Source organism: Eptatretus burgeri, chromosome 17, assembly GCF_056783735.1.
Source record: "Eptatretus burgeri isolate ZD-2024b chromosome 17, Ebu_testis_v1, whole genome shotgun sequence".
NCBI classification, from domain to species: domain Eukaryota; kingdom Metazoa; phylum Chordata; class Myxini; order Myxiniformes; family Myxinidae; genus Eptatretus; species Eptatretus burgeri.
Window position 1 is genome coordinate 17,009,225 of NC_140977.1, and position 20,340 is coordinate 17,029,564.

Sequence of the window (20,340 nt, forward strand, 5' to 3'; positions counted from 1 at the left end):
GCGGGATGGTCCTTTGGACAGAGAGAGTGAGTAAGAGATTTGTCAGAATTCAAAGACATTCCAAGTGTTTGAGCAGCTTGTGATTCTATCAAGGTCTGAAGAGAGTGAAGAGGCTGCTTCCTTTCTCTCAGAAGAATGAGGAATGTCACAGCAGAGGGATAAAGAGGATTTTATGGCTCAATAGATGGCCCTGATCTGATGTGTCACATTGTGGGACTCCATCCATTGTTGGGAGAGAAAAAGCAGCATGTTCATGATGGAGTGACACTTCAGTCCTTCACAACAATTGCTCATCAACACATGATTTTTCCAAACCCAACCCTGAGCTTTCCTCCACTTGCTGTCTCCTTTGATCATTTCCATTGCCCTCATCATACAGTCACATGTTTTGGCTTTGGTCTCTTCATTCCATTCCCTGCATTTGTCCACATGTTAACCTACCACACTCAGTCATTTCGTTTTCCAAGAGGGTTTGACTTTTAAGACAAAACAAAAAAAATCAAACAGATAGTTGTAATTGTTTGTGATTTGCCAGTCAATGCAGGTTGGAGAGAAAACTTTCTCTATTTTGGGTTCTCCACATTTTTCTTGCCCTCTCAATTTTGTTGGTTGTGATTTTGGGTGGTGGTGAAATTCCCACTGAAGTTGTGGTCTGATGAGCATCTTGAAACATCGAGACAGGTTTGTTCTGAACGTAATGCTTTAATATCGTAATGCTTTGACACAACACCATTCTCATGGGGAAATGTTTTATTTTCTCTCTTCAAGGAAGAACTCAAATCGATGATTTTAATACAATATTTATTTAGCTATTTTAAGAGCATGGAATGTGACACAATACTGCCTCCATTTCATAAAAGTTACTTTTTGCAGATTTATTTGTGAAAGTGGAAGTAAAAACCGAGCATGCCATTGATGTCCACCAGGATCGACCAGAACCAAATGACTCTGAAGATTCTTTTTTCGAGAGACATCCTAATGAAGGTTTCTGTCAATGCCGACACATTTTGATTCGGACATTTTGATGATGTACCCGGGTGTGAAGAAAAAAAAAACCCGTTGTTTTGATTTCATTGCTCTAAGAAATATCAATGATGATGATGGTCGATCAGTTTTTTAAACATCCATTATCCCTTTCACCTTTCAGGGAAATATTTTCACCAACAATAATATACCTTTTTTATCCTGTTATCCTGAATTCAAATGATAGTAAATTCTGATTGAGCTCTAATTTCACACTTTTTGTCGATTTATTTTGGATGTTTAAAACGATCGGCTTGTGGAATAGTGAGGTGACCGAGAGAAAAAGGAAACAAATTGACAATAGAGCAGTGAGGCAACAGTTAGTTAAAAGGAAGAGGAAGAGGAGAGAAGATGGAGGGAACAATAATCTGATCATAACAGGGTTGGGTGGGTTGTGGTTAATGTGTCTCAAACGCAAGACCATAACATCTAAAGCTGGCCTCCTTAATCAATAAACCAGCAACAGGCTTATAATGATAATGGTTCATAATGATAATGATAATAATGACAGTGAAAATGATAATCATACAAAATGATGACAATTATAATGGTGCATAATGTTAATGATAATGGTACACAATGATAATGTTATAATATTGATAAAGGTACATAATGATAATGAAAATGATCATCATAATGACAATATTAATGGGGCATAATGTTCATGATAATAGGACATCATAATGATCATAATGACAATTGTCGATCATGAGAATAGTGTATAATGATCATGACACAAAATAACAATGATGATGGTCCATCATGATAATGGCCCATAATGATAATAATGATGATTATAATAATGGTCCATCATGATAATGATGATTGTTCATGATATAATGATGATTATAATGCCAGTCGATGGTCATGTTGATATTGCTAACAATAATAATGATGACTATAATGAAATATGGCATAAAACCCTGTAGACATCATTACAATGGTACCCGATAATGGTATGTGAGTACATCTATTGGAACGTGAGTATTTCTTTTAAATACATTCTGTTGGAACGTTGCTATGTCCATTGGTTACGTACAATTTAAACGTGACTACGTCTATTATTTATGTACTCTTGAAACACACCTTTTTATATGCCCGATATATATGTATATATATATATATATGTACATATATATATGTATATATGTATATATATGTATATATGTATATCGCTTCTTCTTCTTCTTTCGGCTGCTCCCGTTAGGGGTCGCCACAGCGGATCACCCGTATGATCCGCATAGTGATTTGGCACATGTTTTATGCCGGATGCCCTTCCTGACGCAACCCTGGTCGCCATATATATATATGAATATATATATATATATGTATGTATATGTATATATATATGTATATATATGTATATATATATATATATATATATATATATATATATATATATATATATATATATATATATATACATATACATATACATATATATATATTGTTACGGTTGTGGAAATTCGCATTACACCATAAAGAGTCCTCAGGTGAGATATATTGGTAAGTTCATGTGTAATTCGCCCAAACCCGTTGTATAGAGGGAATATGTGTGATTCATCCGGGCTGGGACGCTTTGAGTTCGCCATTTTTCTTTTTCTATTGTTATTTTGGACCATTAAGCCGCCAACAATGCAAACAGCCACTACCTTTACCTTCACAACTCCATCCCGCAAACATCGCTTCACCGCCATTCCCAAACGACGCATGCCAACCACCAAACCACTACAGCAAACCCCCCACCACCTTCGCCTATCTCCTTCTCCAACCATCGACCACACCACCAGTCAACACCAAACGTCGTGCTGTCCAGGGCCCATTCGGCGATTGGTGCCGAACGCATCGAGCCGTGAGCGCGAATGGCGGCCTTTCCAAGGGAGAAATTCGGGTCAAAAAGGCTTCACGCCCCCTTTTTCTCCGTCCAATGGGCGAGCGTCGGGCGGTATGGCCCCGCCTTCAAGCGTGATAAATGTGACCTTCCTCTCATGAAGGAATTCGGATCAGAAAAGGCTCACGCCCCTTTTTGCCACACCAATGGCTGAACAGAGGGTGGCGTGGCCCCGCCTCCAATCGTGTTTTGATCCTGAAATCTGCATACAGGCTCCTCCTCCGGTCTATAAAGACGTGAGCACAAGGCGACTCTCACAGCTGGTCGGGGCGAGTGAAGAGTTCGAGTTCGAGTCCAGTGAATACGGCGGTCGGCATCGAGGTTGCGGTGTGGGGGTCGCTCGTCTCGTCATTGGTGCCGTCTCGTCGCGGGATCCAAGCCAGCCAGCCATTCCCCTCTCCCTGAGCATCAGCAATTCCCCCCCCCACCATCCGTGCTGAGATAGTGCCGGGGGGCCCCGTTCCTCCCCCACCCTAAACGTGGTGCCAACCAAACTGCTTGCGCGGAGCACACCGGAGAGGGCTCGCCAACCACGCCAGGGGCACGGAGTCGGGGTGCAGCGGCACGGACATTGTGGCTTGCCCGCCATCGCGTCACGAGGACGCGGGTAAGACCTTCTCGGTCTCGTGGACCTGGCCGCTCCTCCAGGTTCCACGCACATTTGGTCCACGGGCCTGTCTGCCTCCTTGCCTGTGAGGTGGCTTTCTTTCCTTTGCTTTTTGGAATGAGTGATGTGGCGCCGAGTCCCGACAAGTAGAACTGTATAATTGTTGTAAATAATTGCCCTTTTCTTCGGTCATATTGCTTTTGTCTTGACTGTTATTTGTTGCATTTTGTCTTGACTGTAATATACGTGCCTTCCGTCTTTCCGTAATAAATGTGCATTGTTTGTTGAACTGTTTCCCGCTTTGCTTTGTCTCCTTCCTTTTCTTGAATCTCCATCTTGCATCACGTAAGGGATTGGTAGTGGGTTTAAAACGCCCGGTAAATAAATGGAACCGTCAACGTCGACGATAACTCTGATCGGTTATCCCTGTAGTACGGAACGAGCCGCTTAAGTGGTTCGTGTCCGGAGTCGACCTGTGGCGTGTTCCAACTCCTCGGTACGCTACTCGCGCGAGTACTTAGGTAAATCGACCATTCCCCGATCGGACCCTGTTTCGCATGGGTCGAATGCGTTCTGAGTTGTGGTGAGGTTAAACCCCCCCCCCCGTGACTGGCTCCGGGCAGTAGTTCCCGGAGGGTCACAACTGAATTGTCCGTTCCGGTGGGCGAGGCGGCCGCTTTTGGCTACACGCGGTCGTTCGCACGCTGGAGGGCGCGAATTCGCAACAATATATATCGGGGCGTATTATGTGATACCAGTCGTCCGTCCGTCCGTCCGTCTGTCTGTCCGTTCCTGTCCGCACTGTAACTCCCAAAGTTTTCAACTTTCACGTTTCATATTTGGTACATAGGTACAGATTGTGGAGACGGTGTGTCACGACATACGTTCGTCATTTAAAGTGGTTGCCATGGCAACTAGGATGCTGTTTTCCATGTCGTAGCACAATTCTGTTTCTCCCTTTTTGTTTTATTTTAAGAGGCAGCTCCATGAAATTTTAACACATGATGGAGAACCTCCTGCTGAATCTAGAAAGTGTTCAGTCGTTCTTGTAGCTACTATATTGGTCAAGATATGAGGGAAAATGTGTCCATTTTAGGGGTATGAATACCATCATTTTTGCACATCCATGCCAGAAGCCCATTTTGAAACTTCATCACGTCAAGGCTTGTGCTTTGCGCATGCACGTGACACATACTACTTGTATGTTAGAACTGGCATGCAAAATTTCAGCTTCCTATACCATTCCTAACCCAATTTAACAGACTCCTGTAGGTGGAAGGGCCACTCGTGTGACAGGCCGTGTCAAATGATTGTTCTTCTCGCATCATTTTTTTTGTTGTTGGAGGAGGCAGCTCCATGAAATTTTGGCACATGGTGGAGGACTTCCGTCTGAATCCAGAAAGTGTGCACTCATTCTTGTTAATAATGTGTCGGTGAGGTGTTTTTAATAATGTGTCGGTGAGGTGTTTTTATACGCCCGATATATATATATATATATATATATATATATATATATATATATATATATATATATATATATATATATATATCGGGGTGTATTATGTGATACCGGTCTTCCGTCCGTCCGTCCGTTCCTGTCCGCACTCTAACTCCCAAAGTTTTCAGCTTTCACGTTTCATATTTGGTACATAGGTATAGACTGTGGAGACGGTGTGTCGTGACATACGTTCGTCATCTAAAGTGGTTGCCATGGCAACCAGGATGATGTTTTCCATGTGGTAGCACAATTCTGTATATACCTTCCTGTTTGGGTGTCGATTGTGCTCACTTGAGCTCTTGTTAACCTTTGTACCCTTCAGACAACAGAAATTTTTATGACTCTGTCAATGCCTTGAACCCTTTCAAACCGTTCAGACCATAATACCCCATTAGGTCCTTGAGACCTTTTACAAACATTTCGACCTTCAGTCAGACCTTATAATTCCATTTTCCTGGCCAAAATGAGTCCTGATGAGGGACTGCAATGTTATTTTTCTTTGTAGTGAGTACCCAACGCACGTGAAGCCAAATGCGGGATTTAGCAATTGGTTTCTGTCCGTCTGTCCATTTGTCTTATCAGTTTATGATCATGGAGCAAGTTGTTTAAATCAAATGTTGTATTTTGAACACGAATCGGAACATGAAGAGGAAGACAAGTCTTTCATTTTCATGGAGGTATTTCGGCTTTGAATTCATCCGATCGCACATGTGGAAAGAGTAAGATAATATTTTTACTCTGCCTGCCTGGCAGTCAAACAAAATTGAAAATTATTCCAAACAGATAAAACTTACTATCTTTTTAGGACGTCATAAAGGAAATATTTATCGAAAGGACATTTTCTTTGAGGCTCACTTGGCTGCATCTGGATGGGTTTGAGGGTTGTGGAGTGGCGGCTGAAACACGAATCCTATCCAGGTTCCTCCTGATGACTCTATCTTTGCTCTTTCCTTCTTCGGGTTCCTTCTTAGTCTTCCGTTTGATCATATAACTTGTTGGATAGGGTGATGTAAAGCATTCTGGGTAAAATGGCAGCAATACCTGTAATTTATTTTTGTGACTTTTACAATCTTTATTCCCCCCGCCCCCTGCCGTTGAACTTAGTCTGAAAAGGGGGCTTATAGATTTGGTGTCGATTTCCGTGTCCTTGCATTCGTGTGTGCATTCACAACCATATCTTGGAGACATGTCTGGACCCATTCCATTCGAACTTGGCACAAAGCCAACACATGAGGATAAACATATATGTGCCTTTTTTTTTTCGACATTAGGTCAAACACGGCCAACTGGTAGCCATTTTAGTTGTAAAAAATATACTCCTTATCGAACACGTACAAAACCATTTCTCACAGATGCATTTACCGAAGTTGTTCAAACTTGGCACCCAGATAAGGAATGATGGCTGACATATGCACGTCATTTTCTTTTCAAGATCAGATCCAAGATGGCCGACTAGTGGCCATTTTGTTACTTAAATGTCTCCCCAACCATTTCTCCGACATGCATGATCCGATTTTGTTCAAACTTGGCACAAGCACAGTACATGATGGCAAACACGTTCCCCTCACTTTATTTTGTGATCTCCTTAAGGATGGTCGACTCGTAGACTGGCGGCCATTTTAGTTGTACATAAATATGGTCTTGCCCTTTGACTCCATACAGTAAAATTACTAAAACAATCGGGGCAATAACATTTTAGGTCTTTTTGACTGTTAGGGTACCTAGCTTACAAGGCTGGGTAACCTGCTATTTTTCTTCTGTTTAAGATTATATTTCTTCCTCCAGAAATTTGTGGGGTTTTTGGTTCACAAAAAAATATCTTCACGAAAAAAATAAGTGACCACTATATTCGTTATTGTTGTGTGTCTGTCTGCCTGTCTGTCTGTCTATCTGTCTGTCCCAAGCATAGCTCCGTGGGTTTTGATCCGATCCTGATAAAATTTTGGCGGGAGGTTTATATCATGATCTAATTGTGTTTTCTGAAAATGGGCATGGTGCGCCCATTATGGGCGGAGCCACGCCCAAAAAACATGTGTTTTTAGGGGGTAGCCGATTTCAATTTGCATCTTGTCCTAGGGGGTTTGTCGAATCTGGCAGGGGTTTTGGCATTTGGTTAGCCCAATGGCACCTGCATAGCCCCATGGAGCTCGATTTTTCATTTTCGTCTCAAGGTCAAGGTCACAAGGTCACAAACTTAGAAAATTGCGATTTTGACATAAAAATCCATCTTCTCCGAGGGTTTTGTCGAATCTGGCAGGGGTTTCGGTATTTGGTTAGCCCAATGGCACCTGCATAGCCCCATGGAGCTCGATTTTTCATTTTCGTCCCAAGGTCAAGGTCACAAGGTCACGAACTTAGAAAATTTCAAATTTTGACATAAAAATCATACGACCGCCCAAACTTTGAGAGCTGGGATGACAATATTTTTATGCATAATCTTGAAGTCATTCCCCATCTAAAGTCTTCAAACCATTTTGCTCTATCTCGAACACCTTGCCCATGGCGCCCCCTTCAAATTTGTTTTTACGCTGATTTCATTAAAGTATGGATCATCCGATGAGTGTGAAATGCCATATAGCCTATATGACGTTATATTGTTCCTGCAATGTTCCATAGGAAGTTTTGCACCAAAGGTCATAATCCTTGACCTTTGACCTTTAAAGTTCATAAAGGTCAAATTTTCAAAGTTGTGGGAATCGAACCGTGTTTTCGACCTTCGTCGACGAACTAACTCCAATAAGCTATAACACCTATCCTGTTTCCTTATTTTAATGTCCACAACATTGTTTTGTGGCCTTTAAAGGTTATGCAAAGGTCAAATTTTTTAAGTTGTTGAACGAAACTGGGTTTTCGACATTTTGCAGCTAATAACCTGTCACTTATACCACATCATGTTGATCATTTTATAACTTGGTCAAACATTATCATATTGTCTCATCGTTGACTTCTGAAACAATCTACATCATCAAATACCGCTCGTGAACCATCGTCCTCTTCAGACTTGTCTCACTTTAAATTTCATTTTCTGAGCAACCTAAGTCCGATCGACAATAAATTTTCATCACAGTATGTATCTTTTTGGATAGCATACTTCATTGATAATTATTACATCACAGGTCACGTGTTATTGGCACCATCTTTGAAAAACCGAAAAAAATTGGACCTCTGTATCTCCGAAACTGAACAATGGAAAAAATTGAAACTTGGCACATGACAAGAACTCTCCATGGGGAAGCAGTGTGATTTTTCGTGATATCAACAGTGAAGTGGTATCCTGGTGACATTGCGACACGTAGAACGCTGCATCAGAAAAAAATTGAAATTTCTTGAGCATCATCTGAACAACTCACCGTTTTTGCAGCCATTTTCCCCTGATGAGCAGGGGTTAGCTTTTTGCAGGTTCCATGCAACCATGGTTCCCTTCTTGGGGCAATGTTTTATTGCCGGATGCCCTTCCTGACGCCAACCCTGGTCACCTCTTATGACACACAGGGGTATGGTACACCTATTCTTACCGGGGCATACACCGGGACCAGTACACTGGTATTCATTTCGCTAACCTCGGAAGGATGACAGGCTGAGTCAACCCCCTGGTGTTAATTCAGTGGAATACAGGGCTCTATCTCAGGACCCCAAGGAACACAAGCCACCACCCTAACCACGAGGCCAACACCAGGCCAACACAACTACTCACCAGATAAAAAAATATTATGACGTCATAGGTCACGTGATTTTGCAGCCATATTGTTTTGAAAAGAGATATTTAAAAAATCTTCTCCAGAACGGCTGGAAAGATTGAGGCGAAACTTTGCACACACACTCTCCCCAAGACATCTTTTTACATGTTCTCATACGAGCCTCGACAATGTATACAAAAAAAAACAAGGTTTGTTAATTTTTATGCGAACGCTGCTCATAAAGAGCTCGGTGTTGTTGTTGTTGTTGTTCTTCTTCTTCTTCTTCTTCTTCTTCTTCTTCTTCTTCTTCTTCTTCTTCTTCTTCTTCTTCTTCTTCTTCTTCTTCTTCTTCTTCTTCTTCTTCTTCTTCGTCTTCTTCTTCGTCTTCGTCTTCGTCTTCGTCTTCGTCTTCGTCTTCGTCTTCGTCCTGTTCGTCCTGTTCGTCCTGTTCGTCCTGTTCGTCCTGTTCGTCCTGTTCGTCCTGTTCTTCCTCTTCGTCCTGTTCGTCCTGTTCTTCCTCTTCGTCCTGTTCTTCCTCTTCTTCCTGTTCTTCCTCTTCTTCCTCTTCGTCCTGTTCTTCCTCTTCGTCCTGTTCTTCCTCTTCGTCCTGTTCTTCCTCTTCGTCCTGTTCTTCCTCTTCGTCCTGTTCTTCCTCTTCGTCCTGTTCTTCCTCTTCGTCCTGTTCTTCCTCTTCGTCCTGTTCTTCCTCTTCGTCCTGTTCTTCCTCTTCGTCCTGTTCTTCCTCTTCGTCCTGTTCTTCCTCTTCGTCCTGTTCTTCCTCTTCGTCCTGTTCTTCCTCTTCGTCCTGTTCTTCCTCTTCGTCCTGTTCTTCCTCTTCGTCCTGTTCTTCCTCTTCGGTCCTGTTCTTCCTCTTCGTCCTGTTCTTCCTCTTCGTCCTGTTCTTCCTCTTCGTCCTGTTCTTCCTCTTCGTCCTGTTCTTCCTCTTCGTCCTGTTCTTCCTCTTCGTCCTGTTCTTCCTCTTCGTCCTGTTCTTCCTCTTCGTCCTGTTCTTCCTCTTCGTCCTGTTCTTCCTCTTCGTCCTGTTCTTCCTCTTCGTCCTGTTCTTCCTCTTCGTCCTGTTCTTCCTCTTCGTCCTGTTCTTCCTCTTCGTCCTGTTCTTCCTCTTCGTCCTGTTCTTCCTCTTCGTCCTGTTCTTCCTCTTCGTCCTGTTCTTCCTCTTCGTCCTGTTCTTCCTCTTCGTCCTGTTCTTCCTCTTCGTCCTGTTCTTCCTCTTCGTCCTGTTCTTCCTCTTAGTCCTGTTCTTCCTCTTCGTCCTGTTCTTCCTCTTCGTCCTGTTCTTCCTCTTCGTCCTGTTCTTCCTCTTCGTCCTGTTCTTCCTCTTCGTCCTGTTCTTCCTCTTCGTCCTGTTCTTCCTCTTCGTCCTGTTCTTCCTCTTAGTCCTGTTCTTCCTCTTCGTCCTGTTCTTCCTCTTCGTCCTGTTCTTCCTCTTCGTCCTGTTCTTCCTCTTCGTCCTGTTCTTCCTCTTCGTCCTGTTCTTCCTCTTCGTCCTGTTCTTCCTCTTCGTCCTGTTCTTCCTCTTCGTCCTGTTCTTCCTCTTCGTCCTGTTCTTCCTCTTCGTCCTGTTCTTCCTCTTCGTCCTGTTCTTCCTCTTCGTCCTGTTCTTCCTCTTCGTCCTGTTCTTCCTCTTCGTCCTGTTCTTCCTCTTCGTCCTGTTCTTCCTCTTCGTCCTGTTCTTCCTCTTCGTCCTGTTCTTCCTCTTCGTCCTGTTCTTCCTCTTCGTCCTGTTCTTCCTCTTCGTCCTGTTCTTCCTCTTCGTCGTCTTCTTCGTCGTCTTCGTCTTCTTCTTCGTCTTCTTCGTCTTGTTCTTCTTCTTCTTCGTCTTGTTCTTCTTCTTCTTCGTCTTGTTCTTCTTCTTCTTCGTCTTGTTCTTCTTCTTCTTCGTCTTGTTCTTCTTCTTCTTCGTCTTGTTCTTCTTCTTCTTCGTCTTGTTCTTCTTCTTCTTCGTCTTGTTCTTCTTCTTCTTCGTCTTGTTCTTCTTCTTCTTCGTCTTGTTCTTCTTCTTCTTCGTCTTGTTCTTCTTCTTCTTCGTCTTGTTCTTCTTCTTCTTCGTCTTGTTCTTCTTCGTCTTCTTCTTGTTCTTCTTCGTCTTCTTCTTCTTCTTCGTCTTCTTCTTCTTCGTCTTGTTCTTCTTCTTGTGAAGACCAAACCTTAATCTCGAGGACTCGGCTCTTGTATATACAAGATCCGGATCTCCTTAAATGAACACATCCTCACATAGACGGTTCCTTTTGAGAGCATCTATCATGAACTTTTAAATATATTCGGACATTTGCTTTAAAGTTTCGAAAAGTTCACGTTACTATTTTAAGATTATTCCATTTATCGTATTGTAATTTCGTAAATACATTATTTATATCGTAAATACGTAAATACATTATGACGCGTTTCGCTATTGGCTTAATCAAGGCACGTGTCGAAATATCGGAAGTTGTTGTTGTTGTTGTTTTTTTTAATTTAATTTTTTTTTTCTTAGCCGACAAAATCTTTAGGACGTTGCTCGTGGACACATTTGTCCTTGTTAATTTATAGGTCACATGATTTGGTGGCCATATTGAATTTATTTACCCTAAACCTTCAAACATCTTCACGAGAACGTCTGGTCTGCTCAAGGGGAAACTTCGCACACATATTCTCCAAGGCAAGTGGATGTGTGCTTTTTAATGAATAGGTCACGTGGTTTGGCAGCCATATTGGATTGAAGAAAATATTAAATAACGTTTTCTCTGGATCCACTTACCCTGTCGAAGCGAAACTTTGCCATTATCATCGAACGCCATGGCTGTATACACGGTAAAAATTGTGATGTGACAAGTTACAAGGTTTGGTGGCCATCTTGGATAGAAAAACGCATCTTATCCGATTAACACGAAACTTTGAAAGCATGATCCACTACCCCATTCGAGTCAGAATATAAACTTATGGTGTCATAGGTCGCGTGGTTTGTCAGCCATATTGGATTGAAACTTAAAATATATAAATTTTCTCTGAATTGGCTGAACATATTGAGAGGAAACTTTCCATTTACACACATTAGTCCATGAGCCAGACCTCAAAATTTCGGGTTTCATTACCAAAAAGGGGAACAAACCCCACCATGATTTTTGGTTAGCTTGATACCTCAAGTGTCTGAAATCAGTTTATGGACTTGCAAGGAAGGTAGCTTCATGACCTTTTGGTGGCCATCTTTAAAAATGCCCACCGTTATTTCACCAAAATTGAGGAAATTGGAAAAATACCCACAACTCACCTCCAGAATGTCCTATGGACATGCGGTTCAGCTTAAAATGATTGTAAGAACATTCTACATCTGCTAATATATAGTTTTGGATAGTTATTTGCTACGGTATGTTCCAAAATTCGAAATTTCTCCCAAAAAGTGGCATTTTTAGGTTTTTTTTGCCATATGTTATCAGAAGTTTTCTGCCAATTAATGTTCAAATATATCTAAGCTCATTTTTTACCTTGGTCACCTAGAGTGGTTCATAAGGTATTCAAAGAAAGTCAAATATCAAGTTATCTGAACTTCACAGGATTCTATAGATACGTTTTGTGGCATGCTCCTATTTGCTGTTTTCGGCTTTTTGGGGTCGCGGTAAACTGATATCAATAAAACTTTTCACAACACTCCACATAACAGTTTTTATTGGAATAAAATGCAGGAGTTCATGCTCATTTATTTCTCTGTATGAACTGGTAACAGTCACTCATAGCTGGCAGCCCCTTGGCCTGGATTTCGGATGATGCAAAGGGTGGGGGGACTTTATGTCGGATGCGCAGCTTCTGACTTCAGGAAAAATTGGAGGATTCGTATTGTCTTCTCCCTCTGGCAGCCCAAGCCCCCCCCCCACCATGGGTTGGCACTTGGATGTGTGCTAGATCTGGGTAGCCCACGGCACCTATGGAAGATGTACCAACAACAACAACAACAACAACAACAAAAAACGGATCAGACTCTACTGATTAGGTCAAAACTCTAGGTCAAAACGGATCAGACTCTACTGAACCACGATTGAATAAACTAAACTAGATCGACGCGCATGCAGAAATGCCAAAAAAAAAAAATCGAAATTTTTTTGGAAAAAAAGTTGCTAAATTTCTCATTTTTTTTTCGATAACAAATTATTTTTTTTTTTGGTTGGAAATCACTTAAAACATGTTGAAATGCAAAAACAAAAATTCAAATATTTTTTCAAAATGGCCGCAAAAGGGGCCATATTGGACTTTGAACCAAGTCCAAAATCTAATGGCATGATCCTTGGACCATACCTAATCCCCCCACCAAGTTTCGTCGAAATCCGTCCAGGAGTTTTTCCGTAATACTGTTCACAAACAAACAAACAAACAAACAAACAGACGGGTGAAAACATTAACCTCCGTCCATTTTCGATGGCGGAGGTTAACAATAGCAAACTACTGGTCCCTCTGCTGAGTACCGGTCAACTCCTGGTTTGTACCCTGTACATTTTGGGTCCAAGATAGATGAATAGACATTCAGGGTATTGTTCGCATTAATCACAATCTGTCATTGATGGGCTTTGTGTCCCTTCCCATGACAGGGCTGGGGATAGGGCCCCAGTTGGTGGACTAATACATGGGAAATGTATACTGACCGGTACTCAGCAGAGGGTCTAGTATATAATGAGCTTATGTAAAATCTTATTTCAGTTATAAAAATGCCTATTAGATATTTTGAAACCCCAATGGTAGCATAGTATAGAAGGTTTTTGAGATCGGGTACCCCAAAAAAGGCCAAAAACTGACAAATAGATCATGTACGAAAACGTATCTGGAGAATCCTGTGAAGTTCAGATAACTTGATATTTAACTTTCTTTGAATGCCTTATGAACCACTCGAGGTGACCAAGGTAAAAAATGAGCTTAGATATATTTGAACATTAATTGGCAGAAAACTTCTGATAACATACAGCCAAAAAAAAAACCTAAAAATGCCACTTTTTGGGGAGAAATTTCGAATTTTGGAACATACCGTGGCAAATAACTATCCAAACCTAGATATTGGCAGATGTAGAATGTTCTTACAATCATTTTAAGCCGAACCGCTTGTCCATAGGACATTCTGGAGGTGAGTTGTGGGTATTTTTCCAATTTCCTCCATTTTGGTGAAATAACGGCAGGCATTTTTAAAGATGGCTGCCAAAAGGTCATTAAGCGACCTTCCTTGCAAGTCCATCAACTGATTTCGGACACTTGAGGTATCAAGCTAACCAAAAATCATGGTGGTTTCTGTTCCCCTTTTTGGGAATGAAATTCGGTCTGGCTCATGGACTACATGTTCCTCCAGACATGCCTGAGTAAGTTTGATAATTTCTTATTGATAGGTCACATGGTTTGGCAGCCGTATTGAATTTACCTGAAAACCCTCAAAAATCTTCTCCGGAACAACTGGTCAGATCGAGGGGAACCTTCACAAACATATTCTCCCAGAACAGGGGATATAAGTTTGTTAATAAATAATTGCTTGGTCACATGGTTTGGCAGCCATATTGAAAAAAACACACCTTATCCGATTAACATGAAACTTAACAGGTGTGATCCACGACCCCATTATAGGTGGAATGTAAGTTTGTGATGTCAAAGGTCACGTGGTTCATCAGCCATATCGGATTGAAAATTAATCTATTAAAAAGTATTCTTCTCTGAAACAGCTGAACAAATCGACGTGAAACTTTACCTGCATGACCGACTATCCATGATGAACAAAAAGTTCCCACCTCCTTTTGATGTGGGTCACATGGTTTGGCAGCCACATTGGATTGAAGGAAAAATATTAAATAATGTTTACTCTGGAACTGCTGCATCATTCAATGTGAACCTTCACAGTTATGATGACGCAGAAATGTGGAATGTAAGTGTTAAATTTCCACCCGATCAGCCACATGGTTTGGCAGCCGTATTAGATTGAATTCAAATATTAAGTCATGGTTACTCTGGAACTGCTGCATCAATCAATGTGGAACTTCAAAATTATGATCTACCACATATGGGGACTGTACCTTTTAAATGTCAACCCGACCGGCCACAAGGTCTGGCAGTCAGAATTATTGAATTATTTGAATCTGGGAACTTTTCAAATTTTCTAGTTTTTGCAGAAGGCTCACTTGGCTGCGCCTGCATGCATTTGAGGGTACAGGAGTATCAACTCAATTGATGCCGATGATGGCCCCAGGAAAAATGGTCATTATTATTCACATAATAAATGGATGGAACGTGGCCTGTTCCTCGGTGCATAACTTTTGAATCCCGCGTCAAAGAGAAATGTGTCGGGCCTCATTCGAGTCAGGGGAATCCTGTTTTACCCTATGCACTGATGGTGTCCACATACTTTGTGTTCAAGTTGTATAAACACCAATGCAATTTAAAACGACTATGTATTGAGGAAAAAGGGATAACTGCTTACGCAAGAAATAGATTGAATGCGGTGTGTTACTCGGTTCATAACTCATCAATCCCGCATCACAGAGAGACGTATGGGAGGCTTCGTATTGTTGTGGGGCCGGGCATCAGCCGTGGGCATGACCACCAGATGGAGCAGTAGAGTCGGCTCGACCGATCGCCCAGAATTGAGATCGTACTTTTTCAGAAAAGTCCGAGAAGTACGGGTCCCTTATCGGACCGTGAAGGGTCAATATTTCTACCACGTAGTACAGGGTTATTCGCCAATTTACCGAGTCTCCACACCCACGACGACACCTGTATGGAATGAGCCGCTTAGCATACTCGAACCGCGTGCGGTCCGAGCGGTTTATCGCCAAGGTCTGTCGGTCCCAAATGTCCCGTTACAACGGCAACAGCCTGGCTAATTTCCCAACACGCAGCATGCGAAGCCAATGGAGGAAAAGACACGAACGAGCTGAAACATTGAACAAATTGGAATGTTTACTTACATTGGGGGAATGAGGGGAGCACATAAGAGCAGAATTAAACCGAATATTAAAGGCACGTATGTACAGCACGGCACTTATACAATTTACAACTTAACTGACTGCTGCCACGAACACACATACGCACACACCCAAAGAATCGGACCAAATCGTCTTTATTGAGGCCTGTCTCAGACCTGTCCGCCTCGTGCGGTCTTCAAGGATCAGGTCCTCGGGGCAGGACTGAACCCCCAGAATGATCCAGACGATCCAGACTCCCTCACGACCAGGCTCCAGGCGAACGGAAGTCGGCAGGGCGAAAGCTGGTGGGAGAAGACCCTCCGTGGCACCGACCACTCTGTGCGCGAACGGTTTCAGAACTCCCTTGCGTGCAGATGTCCACTTCTTGCCCCACCTCTCAGAACCGGTGTGTGCACTTCTTGCCAGGACCAGAACAACGAGCGTGCACTTCTTGCCAGAACCAGAACAACCACGAACGTGCAAACCGCGCCTATAATTATACCCCCCCCCTCTTCAGAAGGGGGGTGGGGGGGTACCTCCTCGTGACCCTCCCTCTCTCACTGGCTGGTTTTGGCGTGCAAAATCGCTCTTCGTCTCTCTCACTGGCCAAAATGGGCGGCAAGCTCGTTGATTGGCCCGGAGGCATTGTGACGTTACATGGAGCCGTTTCCTCCTGTCGGGGGATCTGTTTGGCTGGGCGACGGTCACCCCACTCATTGCACGCCGATTGGTCGAGGACCGCTGCGTGGCTCCTCCTTGAACTCAGCCCACCATGACGTCGGCCAGAGCGAGGCGAAGGAAGAAAAATGAAGGTGAGGGTGATGCGGTGTCGTCGGCGTTGATGTTCATGGAAAAATAAACATAAAGAAAACCTGACGATTAAAATAACTCCACAGCACAGGAACATTTAATTACCCATTCGACCAGTGACGGGACCCTAACTGGCAACACGTACTTACTGATATAACTGATCTATAGGATCTGTATGTTGTTTGCTTATGGCTTCCAGATTCGCAACAGTATTACTCGGTGGAGTTCCAGTTTGCCCTGTGTACCCATTGTGACATTTCCTGCAGATTAATGACTCGGTGTTCAGGAAATCGAAATGACAATTCAAGTGATACCAACAATGTCCCCAGGAAAAAGGGCGAACTGCTTATGTCATGAATAGATTGAACACTTCATGTTACTCAGTCCGTAACTCGTCAGTCCCGTGTTGTATCAAAGCAGGATGGTATCGAAGCCGGACATCTTGGTATCCGGTCATCACTTCCGGCAATTATAAAGTGGCAGTTCTACTTTTATTTACATTGAATTATATACTTGTTCACTGCAGAACACAATTTGCCTTCTTAATACTTCAAAGAACCTCCAGTTCTGCATAACTTGGACCAGTGGTATTTCAGAGTGGTGCAGAAGGCTGCGTCAATCATGCTCAGCCTCCATATGTTTTTGAGTAATCTTTTAAATCATTATTTTATTTAAATTGAAGTAGAGACTTGAACACTACATGGGATATCGTGTTCCATGAACACTCCAGTTGACTTTTGCAGTTTGTTTCAATGCATTTGTAAATGCTGTCAATTTACAGGAATATGATTTATCACTGATAATTTACCACAAACAATGAATATCATGAGGAAAACCCAAACTTTAGCATAGCATTGCATATTTTCAGCAATAATGTTTTTTTTTACTCTTCTGCAATAGAACAAATACATATGTTCATATTTGTGTATGTTTGTCAGAATGATATTACGAGAATTGTTCAGAATTTGATTGTTGTTTTTTACAGGTCATGTGATGTTGTATTTACAGGTGGAACCATTGAATCTACAACGAAGACTGCACCTACTTTTACGAACGGCTCAGACACGTGCCTGCAGGACTTGCCAACTGAAACAAACAAAAGGAATTTTAACGAACAGGCCAAACTGAATCATGAACTGTTTGCACAGAATAATTTTCACAACATTCACAAAGGAAAGAAAACTGACCATCAAAACAAATACAAAACTTGTGGAAAATCATTCAATCAGTCATCCAACCTTAAAACGCATGTAACAATTCACAATGGAGAATGCCCACACAAATGTACAGTTTGTGGAAAATCTTTTAATCGTCCATCCAGCCTTAAATCACACATGAGAATTCACAATGGTGAACGCCCATACAAATGTACATTTTGTGAAAAATCCTTCATTCATTCATCCAGCTTTAAAATACACCTGAGAATTCACAATGCAGAACGACCATACAAATGCACAAGCTGTGGAAAATCTTTTAATCATTCATCCACCCTTAAAAAGCACATGAGAATTGACAGTGGAGAATGCCCATACAAATGCTCAACATGTGGAAAATATTTTAATCAATTATCCAACCTTAAATCACACGTGCTAATTCACAACGGAGATCGCCCATACAAATGTACAATTTGTGAAAAACCTTTTAATCTGTCATCCACCCTTAAATCACACATGACAATTCATAATGGAGAATGCCCATACAAATGCACAGTTTGTGGAAAATCTTTCAATCAGTCCTGTCACCTAAAATCACACATGAGAATTCACAATGAAGAACGCCCGTACAAATGTACAAATTGTACAAAATCTTTCAAACAGTCAGGTCACCTAAAATCACATGTGAGAATTCACAGTGGTGAATGCCCATATAAGTGCACAATTTGTGGAAAATCTTTTAATCATTCATCCAAACGGAAAACGCACATGACAATTCACACTGGAGAACGTCCATACAAATGCACAGTTTGTGGAAAATCTTTCAATCATTCAGGTCACCTAAAATCACATCTGAGAATTCACAGTGGTGAATGCCCATATAAGTGCACAATTTGTGGAAAATCTTTTAATCGGTCATCCACCCTGAAAACGCACATGATAATTCATAATGGAGAATGCCCATACAAATGCACAGTTTGTGGAAAATCGTTCATTCAGCCATCCACCCTGAAACGACACATGATAATTCACAATGGCGAGTGCCCGTACAAATGCACAATTTGTGGAAAATCTTTTAATCGATCACCCACCCTGAAAACACACATGGCAATTCACAGTGGCGTGTGCCCATACACATGCTCAAGTTGTGGAAAATCTTATATTTGGTCATCCAACCTCAAAACGCACATGAGAATTCACAATGGTGAAAGCCCATACAAATGCTCAATATGTGGAAAATCTTGTATTCAGTCATCTGACCTCAAACGACATGTGAGAATTCACGATGGTGAACGCCCATAGAAATGCTAAAGTTGTGGAAAATCTTGTCATCAGTCAACCAACCATGGAATATACATGATAATACACAACACACAATGTCCACACAAATCACAGTTTGTAGAGAATCTTTCAAGCAGTCATCTCACCTGAATAAGCACATGGAAATTTACAATGGAGATCAAGGAGATGACAAAGAGAAATCGAGAATGTCCATACAAATGCAAAATTTGTGAAAAACCTTCAGTAAATCATGTCAGCCCATGAAACACTTTTTTTGTTTTGTTTTTTTTAATCCGTAGTCGAGGCTCGTGGAAGAGCTCGTATTTGTACAGTCTTTGGATCAGAATTCAGCAGGACAAAAGGTCCACTTGAGAGAGGGGGAAACACCAACAGCAGAGTTTAAGTCCAAGATAGCGGTGGGCTTGGACAAACAATGGGTATAGGGAGGGACGAGAGGCATTGGGATGAATAGGGTGAACAATATCAATGCAGAAAGAAAATCAAAGGAGGGAAAACTGGAAATTTGGAAGGATGAGTGATTGGATGAAGAGGATATTCCAGTCAGAGTAGTAATTTATGAAGATCGAGAAAAGGACTGGACCGAGAAGACAATTTGCAGAAAAAACCTCAATCTGTCATACCACCTGAAAAAGCACTTCATAAGTCACACTCGACAATGTCCACACCGATACACAATTCACACAAGATCTTTCACTTGATCATCATGACTTAAAACACAGTACCACATGACACATTGGGTGATTGCATTACACATTGGGTGATCATTCACCCCCCCCTACAGTGATGCGTGTGTCCACACACACACACACACACACACACACACACACACACACACACACACACACACACACACACACACACACACACACACACACACACACACACACACACACCAAAGCATTTTAAGTGTTAGTAAACTTGGACATGCAATTCTGTAAAAAAATTGCTGTAAATTTATCTGCCCTCTCCCCCTCTGAAAGCCGCTCTCCCCAAAGCATTAACCCCTCCCCACCCCCAACCCAAAGGCACCAATCCCTCCCCACTCCAATCCATCACCCGCTCCCCCCCCCCACCACAACTCTTAAACCCTTCCAAATCTGTCCCATTTTACTCCTCATTTTACACTGGAGGGAAGGGAAGGCATGGCGATTGTGGGAAGGCATGGCGAGTTTACACAACTTATGGGGAAGGCATGGCGATTGTGAATCTGACGTCTTTGTCTTCATATCAATAACATGGTGGCCGTAATGTATAAATTGAGGGTGGAGTCAGGCGAACTGTTCAAACAATGGGTGGAACCCTGCCATATGCACAAATGGATGCATGGCTACTTTTGGAGAACATTCATGAAAAGTAATAACGGTGAGTTCTCGGACAATTGCACAATTTGTGGGAAATCCTTCAAGCAATCAGCACATGTTGATACACACAAGAATCAGTTGTATCAAAAGGGAG

At 42.1% G+C, this 20,340-nt stretch overlaps 1 protein-coding gene and 1 pseudogene across 1 annotated transcript in view; both read left to right on the forward strand.

Moving 5' to 3' along the window:
* LOC147009418 (uncharacterized) overlaps positions 1 to 20,340 on the forward strand; it is an 86,075-nt gene that overhangs the window by 13,920 nt on the left and 51,815 nt on the right. Inside the window, exon 4 of the mRNA XM_085861830.1 lies at positions 874 to 984. Coding sequence (XP_085717956.1) covers positions 874 to 984 — 111 coding nt within the window. The remainder of the gene's footprint in view (positions 1 to 873; positions 985 to 20,340) is intronic.
* LOC147009419 (uncharacterized) lies at positions 13,668 to 19,130 on the forward strand (annotated as a pseudogene).